This window comes from Phragmites australis, chromosome 7 (genome assembly GCF_958298935.1).
Source record: "Phragmites australis chromosome 7, lpPhrAust1.1, whole genome shotgun sequence".
In the NCBI taxonomy this organism is placed as follows: Eukaryota; Viridiplantae; Streptophyta; class Magnoliopsida; order Poales; family Poaceae; genus Phragmites; species Phragmites australis.
The window spans coordinates 15,344,708-15,361,055 of record NC_084927.1 but is presented as its reverse complement, the minus strand read 5'-3'; the positions used below and the strand labels follow the sequence as shown (position 1 = coordinate 15,361,055).

General features: G+C 41.3%; 2 protein-coding genes across 3 annotated transcripts; both read left to right on the top strand.

Moving 5' to 3' along the window:
- Positions 1 to 730: 730 nt before the first annotated feature.
- LOC133924020 (aspartic proteinase 36-like) lies at positions 731 to 11,527 on the top strand. Of its 2 annotated transcripts, XM_062369375.1 has the most exons (13): positions 734 to 1,080; positions 1,184 to 1,313; positions 1,421 to 1,668; positions 2,276 to 2,500; positions 5,875 to 6,037; positions 6,126 to 6,196; positions 6,464 to 6,554; positions 7,400 to 7,475; positions 7,556 to 7,627; positions 7,996 to 8,608; positions 10,714 to 10,989; positions 11,071 to 11,200; positions 11,510 to 11,527. In XM_062369375.1, exons 1-10 carry the CDS (start codon positions 839 to 841, stop codon positions 8,142 to 8,144), a joined length of 1,467 nt encoding a protein of 488 aa, XP_062225359.1. In that variant the 5' UTR covers positions 734 to 838; the 3' UTR covers positions 8,145 to 8,608; positions 10,714 to 10,989; positions 11,071 to 11,200; positions 11,510 to 11,527. The 2 variants fall into 2 exon arrangements, with proteins under 2 accessions (XP_062225358.1, XP_062225359.1); XM_062369374.1 differs by lacking the exons at positions 10,714 to 10,989; positions 11,071 to 11,200; positions 11,510 to 11,527 and having other exon boundaries at positions 731 to 1,313; positions 1,425 to 1,668; positions 7,996 to 8,768.
- On the top strand, positions 11,264 to 16,296 carry LOC133924019 (probable protein phosphatase 2C 38). Its single transcript, XM_062369373.1, has 6 exons — positions 11,264 to 11,438; positions 11,510 to 12,045; positions 13,112 to 13,486; positions 13,612 to 13,729; positions 15,098 to 15,321; positions 15,436 to 16,296. Exons 2-6 carry the CDS (start codon positions 11,566 to 11,568, stop codon positions 15,835 to 15,837), a joined length of 1,599 nt encoding a protein of 532 aa, XP_062225357.1. The 5' UTR covers positions 11,264 to 11,438; positions 11,510 to 11,565; the 3' UTR covers positions 15,838 to 16,296.
- The last annotated feature ends 52 nt before the right edge of the window (positions 16,297 to 16,348 follow it).

Sequence of the window (16,348 nt, the reverse complement as noted above, 5' to 3'; positions counted from 1 at the left end):
CGACGTACGGTGTATCAAAAGTCAGTTTTCGGTAAATAAGGTACCGAATACATATGTTAAAATTGTAAATACAATAATATATTATCTATTTTGATAAATACAATCGCGTATGTTATCTAATTTGGATTTTGCTGGCTTAAGTGGTGAGTTGCAAACCAACCGAGAAATAATGGTCGCAAAACTGTAGGGTAGAAAAAAATTAAACTCTAAATGACGATTCTTTGGGTGTTTTTGCATTTTTGCCCTCTTTTGTAACACGTTCTTGGACCATGATGTCAGGAGTGGACCCATTTAGACTGCTGAAATGCTATTTACACGCTTGATCGGTCGGCCGGGCCACATGAACCTACTGTTTCCTATCCGCACCTCTCCCCACTAGAATGGGTCAGTCTTTAAATGGATGTGAATCTCCGAATCTGAAATAAACTAAGCAGATCTAATACTACACAAATAGTATTTTGTAAACAGGAATTTAATATGCAATATTCATACTACAGTAAATAAAGCTGAAGCCACTGTTCAAGTCAGAGGATTTAGTTCCCTTCCCACCTCCTTCTTAGAAACAAATTTTATAAAACTTATTAAAAAGACTCTAGTGATATTCTATACATATTATTTACACTATAATTTAATAAGTAGACTTTCGTAAAATAGAGTCAAGTAAATTTTGCTTTCTCCCTTACCATGTTTCCCGGGGTTCCCGGTGCCTCGGTTGCCCCTCCCTCCCTCCGCGGCCCGGAGAGGAGCCCAACCGAAGAGGAGGACGCCAATTAATTGCTGCACGCAGCAGCAGTTTCGGGTTTCCACGAATAACCATTTAACCAACCGACCGGCCTCGATGGCACCGCGCGCCGCCCTCCTCCTCGCCGCGGCGCTGCTCGCCGCAGCTGCGGCCGCCTCCTCCGCCTTCCGCGCCGAGGCCACCGGCGTCTTCCAGGTGCGCCGCAAGTTCCCAGCCGGAGGGGGAGGAAGTGGAGGTAACGTAAGCGCCCTCCGGGCCCACGACAGCAACCGCCACGGCCGCCTCCTCGCGGCCGTCGACCTCCCGCTCGGCGGCCTTGGGCTCCCCAACGACGCCGGGTACGTAGCAGTAAGCTGGCCCTCCGCCTCGGCTCCGGGGCGCTCTGGTTTTACTTTTGGGGCTGATTTGGTTTGGGACGGAGTCGCGCGCGCGCGCGCGCAGGCTGTACTACACGGAGATCAGGATAGGGACGCCGCCCAAACGGTACTACGTGCAGGTGGACACCGGCAGCGACATCCTCTGGGTCAACTGCATCTCCTGCGACCGATGCCCCCGCAAGAGCGGCCTCGGGGTACCATTTCCCAGCTCGCTTCCTCCAAAGCTTGCATTACCATAGATCTGCCGGTTCATTTTGATGTGAGCTCTAATGATGCTTCGGGGATGTGCATTTGTGTGCAGATAGACCTGACGCTGTACGACCCCAAGGGGTCGTCGAGCGGGAGCATGGTGTCGTGCGACCAGGGATTCTGCGTGTCTACCTACGGCGGCAAGTTGCCGGGGTGCACCACGAGCATCCCCTGCGAGTACAGCGTCATGTACGGCGACGGTAGCTCGACAACTGGGTACTTTGTGACCGACGCTTTGGAGTATGATCAGGTGTCAGGGGATGGGCAGACGCGGTCTGCCAATGCCAGCGTCACCTTTGGGTAAGTCGTTTCGGTTGGTCGCATTACAACCTTCTTCGTATGAGCTATTATTGGATGGCACACATTAGTTGGGCTATTATTGCCCAATATCGCTTCAATAACATTGTCATTACAGGTGCAGTCCGTTAATCAACTTTAGATGTGAATGCTGAATAACTTCTATAAGAATCAGTGTGTATGTTAGAAAACTCTGCAGTTATTCCTATCTATTCACTTTCATCATGTGGCAATACCTCTGGGTAGGATTTGAACTTGCTACTACTTTGTTGGAAAGTATTTACATGATTCCTGCCCATTGTCTCAAAGATAGCTAATATTTCTATTCTGGTATGTGCTTCAATTTTCTATGCTCTGTATCAGATGATTAAGCTTTATTCTTTGCCCTCCGTCTTGGCTTTCTGCTTGCGCTATTACTTCACTGAAAAGTTAGGTATCAAGGAAGGTACCAAACTTTGCTGTTGGGTTTGCAATATTCATTACATTTACACGCTTTTATTGAGAAGATTGCAATAGAAGAATCAAGTAGGCAGCAAAGATTAAATAATTAACTCGTGTTAACAGCATTGAAGACTTCAGTGGGGATTAATGGCTCTCCTTTCCTCTGTAGGTGTGGTGCTCAGCAAGGTGGAGATTTGGGCAGTTCAAACCAAGCCCTTGATGGGATTCTTGGTTTTGGCCAGTCAAATACATCAATGCTATCACAGCTGGCTGCTGCTGGTAAAGTAAAGAAGATATTTGCTCATTGCTTGGATACCATAAACGGAGGTGGAATTTTTGCTATTGGAAATGTGGTGCAGCCAAAAGTAAAAACGACACCATTGGTACCCAACATGTATGTTAACCTTGTCATACTAATTATTATTTTAATTGCTTTACACTCATGGCGAACCTTTCTGGAACTGTCTTCTACATTGATAGTGTTTTCTTTTAAATAAATGTTCAGTTCCTAAACTTGCTTTAGGACTTAGGAGATCATCACACTTCTCTATCAGGGGAAATAAAAGTGGCGTACTACAGTTCTGTGTTAAGTAGTAAAATATTTGCACCATGTGTTATGTTTTTATTGGTAGGATAATATCCTCACTCGTACATACAATAAAAAAAATGAAGAATCACTGCTATTTTGTCTAATTAAAATTTCTGAGTTGGACTCAAAGAGAAGTTTCCTGCCACTTGATAAGATAAGTATAATGCCTGTTTTAGTTATTGGAATCTGATTGATGGCAATGATGCATTTTACAACCTTAGCTTGATGACTTATGCATGCCAAAGATGATGCTTTTACTAACTATTTGTAAAAGTTCACTTCCATTAATTACTAAATCACCATTTGTTATGGTCCTAAGATCATAACAAGGGTAAACATCCACCAGGAGAATAGTCAGGCGGCGTTAGCTGCTAGGGATGAGAGATTAGACTACAAATGAGAGAGACTTAGAATATTAGAGGAGACTAGATTAATTCTTCTTGCTTGATTGATTCCCTGGGGAGGGGAGGGGAGGGGGGTGGCTACTCTTTGTATATAGAGCTTGGCCGAATCTAAACTTAATAGGACTCGAGTCCTAAATAGATTCATCTCGAGTCCTCCTTGATTACAACTAGACTCTACTTCTCCTAGCCGAATTTAACTATGCTAACATCTAATCCGACTTCTAACTTTATCTCAAATCTTTTCTAAACCGAATCCAACTTGCCTATTCAACTTTCCTTTCCTAATACCACACATAACACCATTTGGGTTCTTTTGTGCCTGTATATATTTTTACCAGTTTTTCAATTAAGCCAATTGCTTCATTTTTATTTATGTGACTGAGCTCATATTTGATCTTGATGACATTGTCATGTTTCCTCTTTAAACTTAAATAGCATATGCTGAACACTTATGGAATGGAAATATTTGGATATATTCGAATGCCTATGGTTACCATTTGATAGAGATAATCTTTGGAAGGATTGTGTGTTTAGTGTAAATACATATACCTCATGCAGTGGCTCTAAGTACAGTTCAAATGTTGTTGGAAGGTATATGAATGTTTACATTTCTCTATTTGATCCAATGCACCATTTTCTGGAACAGAGTACAGTGCCAATGTTTTTATCTTATAAATCCTGAGAAGCATGACTTAGTGCCTAGGATGTCGATAGGGCCCGTGCAATGTCGTGGAGGGGTTGTGGTGCGGATGGTGGCGTGAAGTAGCATAGCAGGTGTGAGAAGAGGATGCACATCAGTATGAACAGGGGCAAAAGTAGACTCTGCAGGACAGAAGTACACATAGATAATAGGTGAATAACTCCTTGCTTGATTAAGCTAAACCATCATCTGCCTACTTTTATATAGGGGGAGAGGCCTCCTAACAATCAACCTCTAATATGAACTGGACTCCCAATCTACTAACTCATCAACTTGCCAACTCTATCTAACTCTACGCAGACTCCTGTTCAGTTGCTTCCATTGATGTCACCTTTCCTGACGCAGCTCTAATTCTACCCCACACGCCGTGTGTCCATGTGGCCTCTGGCTATACTGAAGGCCCCACATGGTAATGAAGATTTGATGATTTTTTCCAACCCTTAAGTGCCAGTAATAGAAAGTCCTTAGTGAGGGTTCCCTCTAAAATTTGATCTGTGGAAAACATAATGATTCTCATTTAGGACATCTGCCACAAATGTAGAAAGAAAATGATAAATATGCATTAGTTCCCAAGATTGTGTTGGCATTAGTTCTTCAGATTGTGTTGAAGGAATATATTTCCTTGCTATATGAAATATTATGTACCTATGCTATATATGATGTGCTTATTTTTAAGAAGTGCTAATGCACTGTCCATTTTACTTTCATACTCCTTTTGCAAATATCTGCCACTCTTGACCAAGGCATGGTTACATATAATCATATTTTTGTAATAAAATATGACCAAAATTTCCTTAATAACTGATCTAATTGATCTTGTGGCCATCATAGATGGTAGGAAGGGGGGCAATTGATAAGGGTTGAATTGGAAGTTATTCCTCGGGAAAAAAAAAACTTCTGAACAAGTGGTCGAAACTGGCAAGTATTTGCAAACAGAGGGAGCAGCGATTAGTTAGAGGACAAAATTGTATATGGATGCGGTGGTATAAATGGATTGGTTTATCCTGTATTGGGATGTGCAAAAAAAAATACCGAGCTGTAACTTAGTTTGTGAAAAGGGAGTTCTAAGGATTCAGATGAAAGTGATTTAGAAGATGCTGCATGTTGTTGAATGATGAAATGCTGAGACAGTAACATATTTGTCATGTCAATGTTCATCATCCAGCTTTGAGTGTGGACGTGTGGTGGGTGGTAGGAGAAACTCTAGTTATTAAGCTGGACTGAACCCGCATTGCTGTAGTTTTACTGGGAAAACCAAAACTGGAGGCTTGTCCATTTTAGTGATACCATTCATCGATCTGGCTGATTAGCTGGTTGGAGTGTTTAGAAATGAATTGAGCCAGTTGGCTTCTAGGTGAATTCTCACGTCTGTTTGGGAACCAACTGAGCACATGCATGGTGCCTCAAGCAAAAGGAAAGAGGGAACCGTCCCAGCCCTAAAAACCTGTTGTGATTGTACTTGTTCTATGAAATGGTGGACAACTATTGCGTTACTGTTTTACTCTGATAGTGTACCCACTCGCTTTGCTTGATTAAAGAATGTTGACCTACTTGAGTAACTGGTGTCCAAGAGCTTGACATGTTCGGTTGCTGACTGCTGACGCGATTCTGACAACCATGGGTTAGGCACTTTGCTTAGCATCCAAGTAACAAGGGAAAAGATGATATGAGAACTGGAAATGAATTAAATATGGAACAAAATTGAATAATATAGGATTTGCAAAGGAAAGAAAGATCAATGTATATTGGAAGACCTGTGGGGAAGAGGGGAAGACAAATGTGCTGTCACTGACACATCCATGTCATGCTACAAAAAGATCGCTGGCTCACCAATGCTGTTGCGCTAGTAACCCTTTCTGTTCTTTTTTGCCTATTATCTCTTTTAACATGCCATTGTTTATTCAAGTTTAAATAGGTAAAAGTCTTGTATCAATGGCACTATCACAAACTTTAAGTGAATGTGCAGACTTTTTTTGGAAGATAGCGTTTTAGTTCTTGTTGATATGTAATGCAGTGCAGCTGGCCTTCTTACTGCATTTAGACAACACTAACGATGTCAAGATTCTACCACCCAGGCCGCACTACAATGTGAACCTTAAGTCTATTGATGTCGGTGATACCACACTACAGCTCCCAGCTCATGTTTTTGAAACAGGCAGAAAAAAAGGTACCATCATTGACAGTGGTACAACCTTGACATACCTTCCAGAACTGGTTTTCAAGGATATAATGCTTGTGGTATGACAAAGACCCTATGCTAGTCTTTTCCTTGTAATGAAGGATCGTATGCATGTTTTTACATATTATATCTCTCAACCAATTGTAGGTATTTAACAAGCATCAGGATATAACCTTCCATAATGTCCAAGATTTTCTGTGTTTCCAATATTCTGGAAGGTACGCTTTACACAGAATATAGCTGCAGTTGGATCAGTGCCAATTAATACTCGTAATTCCTTCTAGGCTGCACTGCTTATATGTCAAAATAGTATATATATTGCAATTTTGATATTGATATTACCCTCTCATACTTCTTTCATAAATGAACAACCTCCTTTCTGCATGCTTGCTCTGTGTTCAATTGAATTGCCACAAAGATGATGGCTAGCCCATAGATAAATTCGCTTGTTATGATTCCAACTGTTATGTTCATTTCTCTTGCAGTGTTGATGATGCATTCCCAACTATCACCTTCCATTTTGAGGATGATCTTCCACTGCATGTGTATCCACATGAGTACTTTTTCCAAAATGGGGTAACATGACATTTCTCTTCTGGTATATTCTAGCATCGGTTTGTTCTTTTCGGTGGTTTTCTAGGGTCATCTGTTTATCCTCGGCGAGAAAGAACTTTGCTGAATAGAAGAGATATATTCTTTTGGATAAAAGTATCAAAATTAAACTAACTGTGATATTACATAATTTCCCATGGTCATTAATAACTACTCTTGCTTTAAGTTTAGTAAACTTTTCGCAAGAGGGCTAATAAAGCAAACCCCAAGTATGTGTACAGCACATATAGATTTATGCGTACTTGCAAAATTTCTGGTTGAAATTCATCCAAATTGTAGAGAAGGGGGAAAAGGACAATAGCACACATTCACAGTGTGTGCACGGCTCACATCTACATGGTGTGCCTATTTTATAAAATTTCTGATAGGTCCCATTTAGTTTTCAATTTTTTGTTATTCAGCTTATAATAAAAAATTTTCCTATCAATTTCTTTGTGTATGTATACATTTTTTTTATTTGTAGCTGGAAGTTTTTCTTCTTTTGTTTGGTACAAATTCTTTTTCTGCCCTTTGTTCATATGGATACATTACTTGTAAACTTACTTACGTTCAGTAAAGCCTCTATGCTGCATACTCTATAGTATAGAACTATAGATATAGACATATAGTTGAAAACATATTTCCAGTAGATTTGTAAACAAAGAGTACATTTCTCTTATTTTGGATTCAAGCACAATAATGGTTTGAAATAACACTGCTAGTACCGAGTCAGTTCCGTTTTACAATACTCCCTTGTTTAAGATTACATGGGCTTAAAAAAGTATATGCTCATGACACTAAGGATCCACATTTTTCTTTTGTTGGAGCAGAATGACTTATATTGTGTGGGATTCCAAAATGGTGGATTACAATCGAAGGATGGAAAGGACATGGTGCTTTTGGGAGGTCTGCGTTGCACTACACTAGCAAATCCTTTTTGTTTGTAATGTTGTATTTTTTTGACACCATTATCTGTTTCCTTTCAGATCTTGTCCTTTCAAACAAGTTGGTTGTCTATGACTTGGAAAATCAGGTCATAGGGTGGACTGATTACAACTGTAAGTGCTCTCACGTTCAGATCTGCTCATTCTAAGTTCATTTCATAGAAGCTTGCAGCAGTAATTTGTTGTTATTCTTTTCGAAAATCTTGACTGATTACAAAATATTTTGCACAAAGCTGGGAACCATGAGCTCAGCACACGGTACATACGTGGTTAGACACAGAACTTCATCTACATTTGTTTCCTCGTTTTTTTTCTTTTCTTTTTGGTGAAAGACAACATCTTTTTGAAATAAAAGGGAGATGGAAAACCATGGTTGGTCAGCACAAAGTTGCTTGCATGATGCAAGCGTTGCACGTTCTAAATTCTGAAATACTATTCTTGTGGCGCCTCTAATTTCTCTGCTCATCTACTTGTAATTTCAGGTTCATCTAGCATTAAAATTATGGATGACAAGACGGGTGCAATATATACCGTTGATGCACACGATATCTCCTTTGGATGGAGATTTCACTGGCACAAGTCCCTGATTTTGTTGTTGGTGACAATGGTGTGCTGCTATTTAATACGCTAACTCTGTAGTACAACACAAACACTGATGAAAATTCATTTGATTTATATTCTTTTCACGAAAAGGAAAGGTAGGGCTTTAGATTGTGTTCTCTGACCACGGAAAACAATGAAAACAAAAACATTGTACACTACACAATGAGCCTTTTTGTGACTAGTGTAATGCTGAGGTGAGAAATATAAGGTGAGAAATACAAGGCTGCACGTCCCATAAAAAAAATTGATTTGTATGTGTCGAATATGAATTTTCTTTCTGCTGTTTGCGATACAGTAATGTCTCGTCATTTCTTTGGGAAAGGAAGTGTTGTTGAATATGAACTTTCTTTCTGCTATTTGTGACACAGTATTGTTGACATTTCTTTGGAGAAAAAAAGGTGGTCTCTGATGAATATATGGCGACAGAAACCCTATAGCCTGGACTGGAACAACTAGATGCCGGAGAGTTTATTGGACCCCGTTCTGTAGCTGGTACTCGTCATCTCCCAATTCTCTAAAATTACTTTGAAATTTTCTAGAATTTCTAACATTATACAATATATAAGGATCTGTATTAGTTAGATTTATAATAGCATGAAACAGCGAGATAGTGCTATGGGTATCCTCCGGCGAAAATCGCTTTGTAGCCGGTTTTTGTAACCTTGCGTACCTGAAAAAATTCCCAAGACCTATGTTACAAATTTTACCTTCAATAACACAATTTTGTGCTAAATTTACAAAAAACAACACTGAAAAAGAATTAACTGCCACCGTTCTCAGAAAATTGACCTTGGTAGCGCAGTCTGGGATACACCAAATGTTGCTCCGTAAAGAAAAAGGAAAATTTTCCGTTGCATGGTTTACCTTTTATTTACTGGCTAGTGGTATTTCTTGTGAAAAAATAGTTTACTAATTAGCTTTAAAATTAATATAATGCAGTTTTTTAAAAGATAGATGTACAGGATGATGCCGATTTTTTAGAGGAACAGGATGGCATGTGTGGCGTCATTTTTTGGTACATAAATTCATTTTGCCACGCTGTGCAGCCCAGCCTTCAATGAAACCTAAAGAAGGATATGAGGTCCTCGGTACTCTGGATATAAAGTTGTTTATCCTTCTAGGAGGAAAAATATTTTACTCTTTACCGTAAGGGATAATACTCAATTAAAAAATTATGGACATGACAAGGAAAACTACTAATGAGTTTACATTTTCATTGGCATAAGGGATAGATATCTACCTATCGAAACAAAGTTGAGAACATGCATAGCTAAGATTTTACTGATCATCTAACAGATTTTCGTCTACACGACATACCTCATTTTGATCGTACATAAGATTGATCAAGAGCACTTACTAACCAGCAATCGTACCACTACCTATTGTATAACAACCTAACATTGCCTACTATCACACCGCAACATCCTTATGGATGTAGCCCATTAGCATGTTTTTGAGCGGATACTATTTTAATGTTGAGCAAGTTTAGTTGCACATACAATCCACTACCTCTTACTAGCCGGCAATTGTACTAATAACAATTGCTAGCAACCCAACATTGTCCACTGTGACATCTAATAGGCAATCTGGTTGAATATGAGACCTAACACATTTTACTGTCTAGTAATTATAATACTCACAATCTCACCTGACCTACTATTTTGTCACTTCACCGAGTGTTGATCAAGTAAGTTATGGATAAAACCCTCTAGATTTTTGTGACCACACATGAATCTCGAGTTAAATTGGTTATATATGAGGCCAACCACTTCTTATTACCTGACAACTATATTACTAGTCGTTGTCAGCAACACATCATTACACACTGCTTTATTGTCATACCTAGCATTCACCAAGTACGTTGTGTTTGTGGTCCACTCAACCTTGTAACTTTATACGAGCATGCATAGATCTTGAGGTGATTTGATTGCACTTAGCTGGCAATTCTTTTACTTGTGGCTGTTAGCCACCCAATATAGCCCACGACTTTGTTACTGCACTAGAGAGTAAGTTCCAGTTGTATTCCGCTAGCTCTATAACTTGGTGAGCATGGTGTATCTTGAGGCAATCGCCATGTAACTTTGTTGAGCATGTATATATCTCGATACAATCTAGTTGCATGTGAGATCCACCCCTTTCACTAGCCAACAATTATACTAGCAATTATTATCAATAACCCACCATTCATTTGTTTGTTGCCACTCTAAGGGTTCATCAAGTGAGCCGTGGATGTATCCCTTAGAGGCATTTATGATCTTGCACAAATCTTGAGAAGATTTGGTTATATGTGAGTCTATCTTATTAGCTAAAACTATATTACTGGTTTGTTGCTGCACTAATCACACACCAAGTAATGATCTTGTGACTTTGACGATGCACTAAGACTCAGGGTGATGTGGTTGCAAGTGAGATCCATTACCTCATACTAGCTGACAATTATAACGCTGATCACTGTTTGCAACTCACTACCACTCACTACTTTGTCATTAAACTAAGTTACATTTGTATTCTGTTGGACCTCGTAACTTTTATAAACATGCATGAAACTAAGATGGTCTGCATCCACCACCACTTACTGCTGGCAATTCTACTACTAGATATTACTACCAACTCGCGACGACACTGCTTTGTCGAAGCACTAGGCCACCACCAAGCCCGTCGAACCTCGTGAGAATCTCGCGGCAATTTGGTTGCTGCGGCACGTCTCCTCCATATAGAAAGAAGTTCTTTTGCCCTATAAATAGAAGAGCCGTCACAGCTGTGGTCCGTCGTAGTGGAGAACCGTGGGCAAGTCCGTTGTGGTGCATGCGGTCACCCCCTATCTTGCCGGAGTTGGACCGTCGAAATCGCCGACACGTACAGAACCGGCGCAGGTGAGACGATGCCATCCATCACATTTCATTTCACCGTATGTCCGTCGCCGTCTAAATAACTCACTCCTTCTTTCACCTTAGGTTGCTTCTCCTTTCGCTTTTCGCCAGACTGCTGGCCGCCAGAGAGGAGAGGAGATCCTCGCTTCGCTTCTGCTGGTCCACACCCCTCTCCTGCTCGCGCCGCGCCACGGAGGCCACCACACGGTGGCAGGTAAAAGCATCGGAGCTGTCTCGGTCTTGCCAGTGCTCTGCTCTGCGGTCTGCTGTCTGCTCGGCTCGGCCCTGCCCCTCGCTTTCGCCATCTCGGCTGCATAATAATATCGGCAATAAACTACTGCTCCCGACTCTTCCGTTCAAGAAGGGCGTTCCGTTCCGTTCCGTTCCAGACCCCCTTCGTTCGCCCCGCCACGACCGCGTCCTCCTTGACGCGCTCCTGCGCTCCCTCGCTGGTCGTGGCCACGTCGCTGGCTCGGCCTCTCTCGTCTCCGCTGCTTCTAAGATTTGATTTTTCTCTTTCCAGAACCTCGCGGGAGCAGATCGCAAGAAGCGCCGGGGGCTGTTGAGAGTTTCGCGGCGATGGTGGCGGTCGCGGCGGGGAGGAGGCCTGGGGCCGGGGCTGGGGGCGGGCGCCGGCGCGCGGGCTGCGGCGGGGGGCAGGGGCAGCAGCAGCAGGCGCAGCAGCAGCGGCTGCTGGCGGTCGCCGTCGCCGCGCGCTTCGCCGAGGCGAGGCCGGCGTCCGTCGAGGCGGCTGTGTCCCCCTACGGCGGCGGTGGCGGAGGGTGCTGCGTCGAGTTCCTCGAGTGCCTGCTGGGGGCGCTGGGCGTAAGCGCGAACGCCGTGACCACGGCCCCTGTGCAGTACAGGTGGGCCGTGCGCTCGATCCGGCGGCGGCGCCGCGGAGGATCGTCCTCGCCGCGCGGTGCATCCGCTGAGGGCCGCCGCGCCGAGCCCCCGGGGCGCATCGCTGGCAACGGCGCCTCCGCCTCCGCCGTTGCATCGCTCTACACCATGCAGGGCAGGAAGGGCGTCAACCAGGACGCCATGGTGGTCTGGGAGGTAGACTACCGCCAACATTTATCTTGTCCAGTAAATAATTTATCAGTTTTTCATCTCCCGTTAGTTCCATGGACACCTTTTTCGTCCTATTCCTCCGTGTGATGTGAAGCTTTGGCATGACGAAGAAGAGACATGCTCATGGTTTGTTAAGCTTTGGCCAGTTCTGATGTTAACGTGCAAAAGTAGAACTGTCTGCTCTATGTGCGATTTTTAAATAGGAGTTCTTAGGTATGCTTGAGCTGGCCCCCACAACGAAAGATTTGAACTTTGACACAAGACGTACATGTGGCGTCTTGGTGTAGAATGCCTGGGTTATCCCCCTACATCTGGATTAGAATACCAGTTTGATTCGTCTCCTCTTACCTCGCTTCACATGGATCGCTATTGGATATTGCTGGTCGAGAGTGGTTTACATAGTAGTTTAATCAGGCTTAATTATTGCTCTCCTCATGGAGAAACCTGGAAGCATGGAGGGGCTTCACATGATTCTGATCCTTATCCGTGGTTATTCCTTTTATGGACAATCTTATCTGCTTGATGTACTCCTTCAGTTGAACAGTTGGGACTTGCCATTTTCTCATATTTTTGTTTAGTATGTTTGGTTATCTATCTGTATATGCCATATAAGTCATTCTTGTCTCTTTAGATTTAGGTTTTGTAGGTTCAATTATTTCCTAGGAATCTTCTTCACAGTTCACTGAAGATTGAATTACAAAATACCAATGTTTGTTGTCCATTGTTTTTAAAATAGTTGTCCATTGACGGAAAAAATAGTGTGGTTATTATAATATTTTCACTCTCTACCCTTGCTTTAATTATGCGAAAGAGGTTAAATGATTGTAGCGTATCATATGTGCTGTCATTTCTCATCAACATTTTCTTAAACCTAGTACTTTCTTGGTCTGTGCACATGACGGCTACGGAGGGAGTACACAGCCTTCTTAATTCTTACGTGATTGTAAATTGCAAATAAACTGATTGTGCAGTCTCCATTTCCCTGTTCAGTGATGTCCTTTCAAATATTATATAGTTGGTTCCTATAGTAATGCCTATTTTTCACTTGCAGAATTTTGGTTCAAAAGATGATACCATTTTTTGTGGTGTTTTTGATGGCCATGGACCAAATGGGCATTTGGTTGCCAAGAGGGTCAGAGATCTTCTCCCTCTAAAGTTGAGTGCAAATTTAGGAAGGGATGATTACAAAGAGACTTCCACCAGCACTGTCACGAGTGGGACAACTAGAGGAGTTTCAATGAAACACGGGGATGCTGATGCTGATGCTTCCCCTGGAAATGAGGAGAATGGAGAGTACCCAGAACTTTACACAGTGTTGAGAGCTTCATTCTTGAGGGCATTTTATATAATGGACAGGGATCTGAAGTTACACAGAAATATTGATTGTGCATTCAGTGGAACAACAGCAGTCACAGTAATCAAGCAGGTAGAAATACACCTACTGTGTTGGTCAAAACTGAGTTTTCTCGTATGATGATCCATGTCCTTTCTTTACTGTGAGGTTGCAGTTTTTTTCTTCATTTCCAGACCGTTTATCTTGCTGTTTTACAGGGACAAAATCTTATAATTGGCAACTTGGGGGATTCTAGAGCTGTCTTGGGCACTAGAGATGAAGATAATCAGCTAGTTGCTCTTCAATTGACGGTGGACCTCAAACCTAGCATTCCAAGTAATGTTTCATCTTCTCGTAGTGTGTTATTCTAGAAGTCTCCAATATGATGATGGATTTCTGCTTTTGTTCTTAAGTGCTATGCAATTCACACCTATCTGTTTCCTTTGTTACAAAGAGTGCTAACAGTATTATCATTCTTTTCATCTATATAGTATTCCATGCTATTTATCTTCTAACCTTATAATTTTCTCAAATTCTGAAAAAGCATTTAATGTTTTTATGATTGTGTAAAAAGTGTAGTAGCTGATTCAGTGCATGTCAGTGAAGCTCCTGAAATAGGTGCACATGCCTGTGATTTATAAGGAAACTACTTCATGAGATACACATGTGAAAGGAGATTTGTGAAAGAAAGTTGTTGATATCAGATTGTGTTTGTTGTTAAATTTATCCAGATCCTGTAACTAGGTGATTTTATGTTTTTTCACGTTTTTTAACACATAATAAACTTTGTCAATTGTAGCTTTCTTGTAGATTAGAGACCTAAATGCCTTTTGTAAATTACTTTAATCGAAGATCCCTTTGCAAGACAAGTATCCACAAAAATTGTTGCTACAGCTGAAAAGATAGTATGTGCTTTATTGTCTTCTCCCTTCAATTTTGGCTTATATCCATCATGATAATGTATGTTTTTCTGCCAATGATGCCTTTATATGATTATCTGAATTGTGAATATTTCCTTATCTGAAATTGCAGTATAGCTTATGAATGTGATCCTTTAGAATGCATCATCTTGCTAGAATGTGATTCATACATGAGGCATTAATTTTCTAGATGCTGATATACTAATATTTGTTATTCTTGTCAACCATTTGTGCTCAGAAGTCGGAAGTTATAATAAGATTAAAAAAAACGGGTTATTGTTCCAGTAAAAACAACTGTTAGTGTAAAAGTGTCTAGTAGGACATTTTAGTTTAGTAAAAGTACTTCTGCATCTGCCTTTTTCTGAGCAAAAGCTTAACTTGATTTGTAAAGTCCATAGTATAGGTTTCCTGTTTTCGGATGCGCTATGGTTTTAGCAACTTGGCGCATCCAAAGAATTTGAAGGCTCATTTAGATCTTGTGGTGGATTATGATAATCTCATTCAGTGGATCTGGTTTATTTGACCATCCTTCCAAGACTGTTAATGCTTTTGTATATTTTCTGCAAAGGCATTTTTCTATAAACAAGATTAAATGAGCTTCTAGTGTTGAAATCTCAATTACAGCTTGCCACAAGTTCATAGAGCTTTTGTGTGAAATGATGGTGAAAGAGCACACCAAATGGCTGTTTCCTTCTTTTATTATTTTCCTTTGGTTACATGAAGTAATTTTGATGCTATGATTGCTAGATATTACCCGAAATAAAGCAAAGTGAATCATTTATAGGTGAAGCAGAGCGAATCAGGCAACGGAGGGGTAGAGTATTTTCTCTTCCAGATGAGCCAGATGTTGCTCGTGTTTGGCTTCCGACGTTCAACTCGCCAGGGTTGGCCATGGCAAGATCATTTGGAGATTTCTGTCTAAAGAATTATGGTGTAATTTCTATGCCTGATGTTTCTTACCACCTCATCACGGAAAAGGATGAGTTTATTGTCTTGGCGACTGATGGGGTGAGCACAGACTAACTTGAACATCTTGGTTGCTGTATATTTGTAGAAGTGGATCTTTTTAAGAGCTTGGAGGACTTGTGTTATATGATTAACTGGTTTCTTTGCTGACTGTAGGTGTGGGATGTACTTTCCAATGCCGAAGTTGTTAGCATCATCAGCAAAGCTCCTTCACAGGCCTCAGCAGCACGATTTCTTGTTGAATCGGCTCACCGGGCATGGAGGACACGGTACCCCACATCCAAAATCGACGACTGTGCTGCTATCTGCCTCTTCCTGAATACAGAAGCAACAAGTACATCCTCCACTTCTGGAACCAAAGATTTGGCAAACGATGTTGGACTGAGCAGCAGTAAGCATTTGTTGACTGTTAAATCAAGTACTGGAGTTCCTGCAAATCTTGTTACTGCATTGGTAACAGATAATGATTGGTCTGATCTTGATGGCGTCTCTAGTCCTGTCACTCTGCCAACTTTGCCCAAGCCTACTTCAGTTACAAAGGAGAGCATAAAAGATTGAGCTCGCCAATCAACTGAGATGGCCATTATTTTTTGCTGGAGATTTGTTCAGCTTTGTTTGTGACTTTGCACGCATTGATTTAATGTTGAAGCAAAGACCAGTGCCTGTTTTGTTGGAAAATTGGGGGAAGTTGTTGCGTGCTGTATTCTGCATGCTGGTATGAGTAGGGATGCTGCTTTCATTCTTTTTGTAAAGTATTCAGTCAGTTTAGTGTGATCAGTTCGTAGTAGTAATAATAATAATGTCCCAGCTATTGATGGGGGTGATAAAAAACATGCATCGCATGAAGTTTCTCCTCCTTTTTGTAATTTTTCTTTCAGTTTCCCAGATCTTTGGAGTTTTCTGTTAGGTGATGCTTTGGTCTATGTTAGTTTTACTTTGTTCAAGTTTTGTATCATATTTTCATTGCTGTAATGACAAACCATTCCAGTTGGATGTCTAAGAAAGTTTTGTATTGTATGTCTAAGAATGTTGGATGATCTCTGATATCAGCTCATTTGCTTTGCTGATT

Bases quoted from the DNA above. Each gene is read 5' to 3' on its own strand.
- LOC133924020 (XM_062369374.1), top strand. From the start codon at position 839: ATGGCACCGCGCGCCGCCCTCCTCCTCGCCGCGGCGCTGCTCGCCGCA. The intron at 1,314-1,424 runs GTACCATTTCCC...GTGTGCAGATAG, and splicing joins CCCGCAAGAGCGGCCTCGGG to ACCTGACGCTGTACGACCCC. The intron at 6,038-6,125 runs GTATGACAAAGA...AACCAATTGTAG, and splicing joins TCAAGGATATAATGCTTGTG to GTATTTAACAAGCATCAGGA.
- LOC133924019 (XM_062369373.1), top strand. From the start codon at position 11,566: ATGGTGGCGGTCGCGGCGGGGAGGAGGCCTGGGGCCGGGGCTGGGGGC. The intron at 13,487-13,611 runs GTAGAAATACAC...GCTGTTTTACAG, and splicing joins CAGTCACAGTAATCAAGCAG to GGACAAAATCTTATAATTGG. The intron at 15,322-15,435 runs GTGAGCACAGAC...TGCTGACTGTAG, and splicing joins TTGTCTTGGCGACTGATGGG to GTGTGGGATGTACTTTCCAA.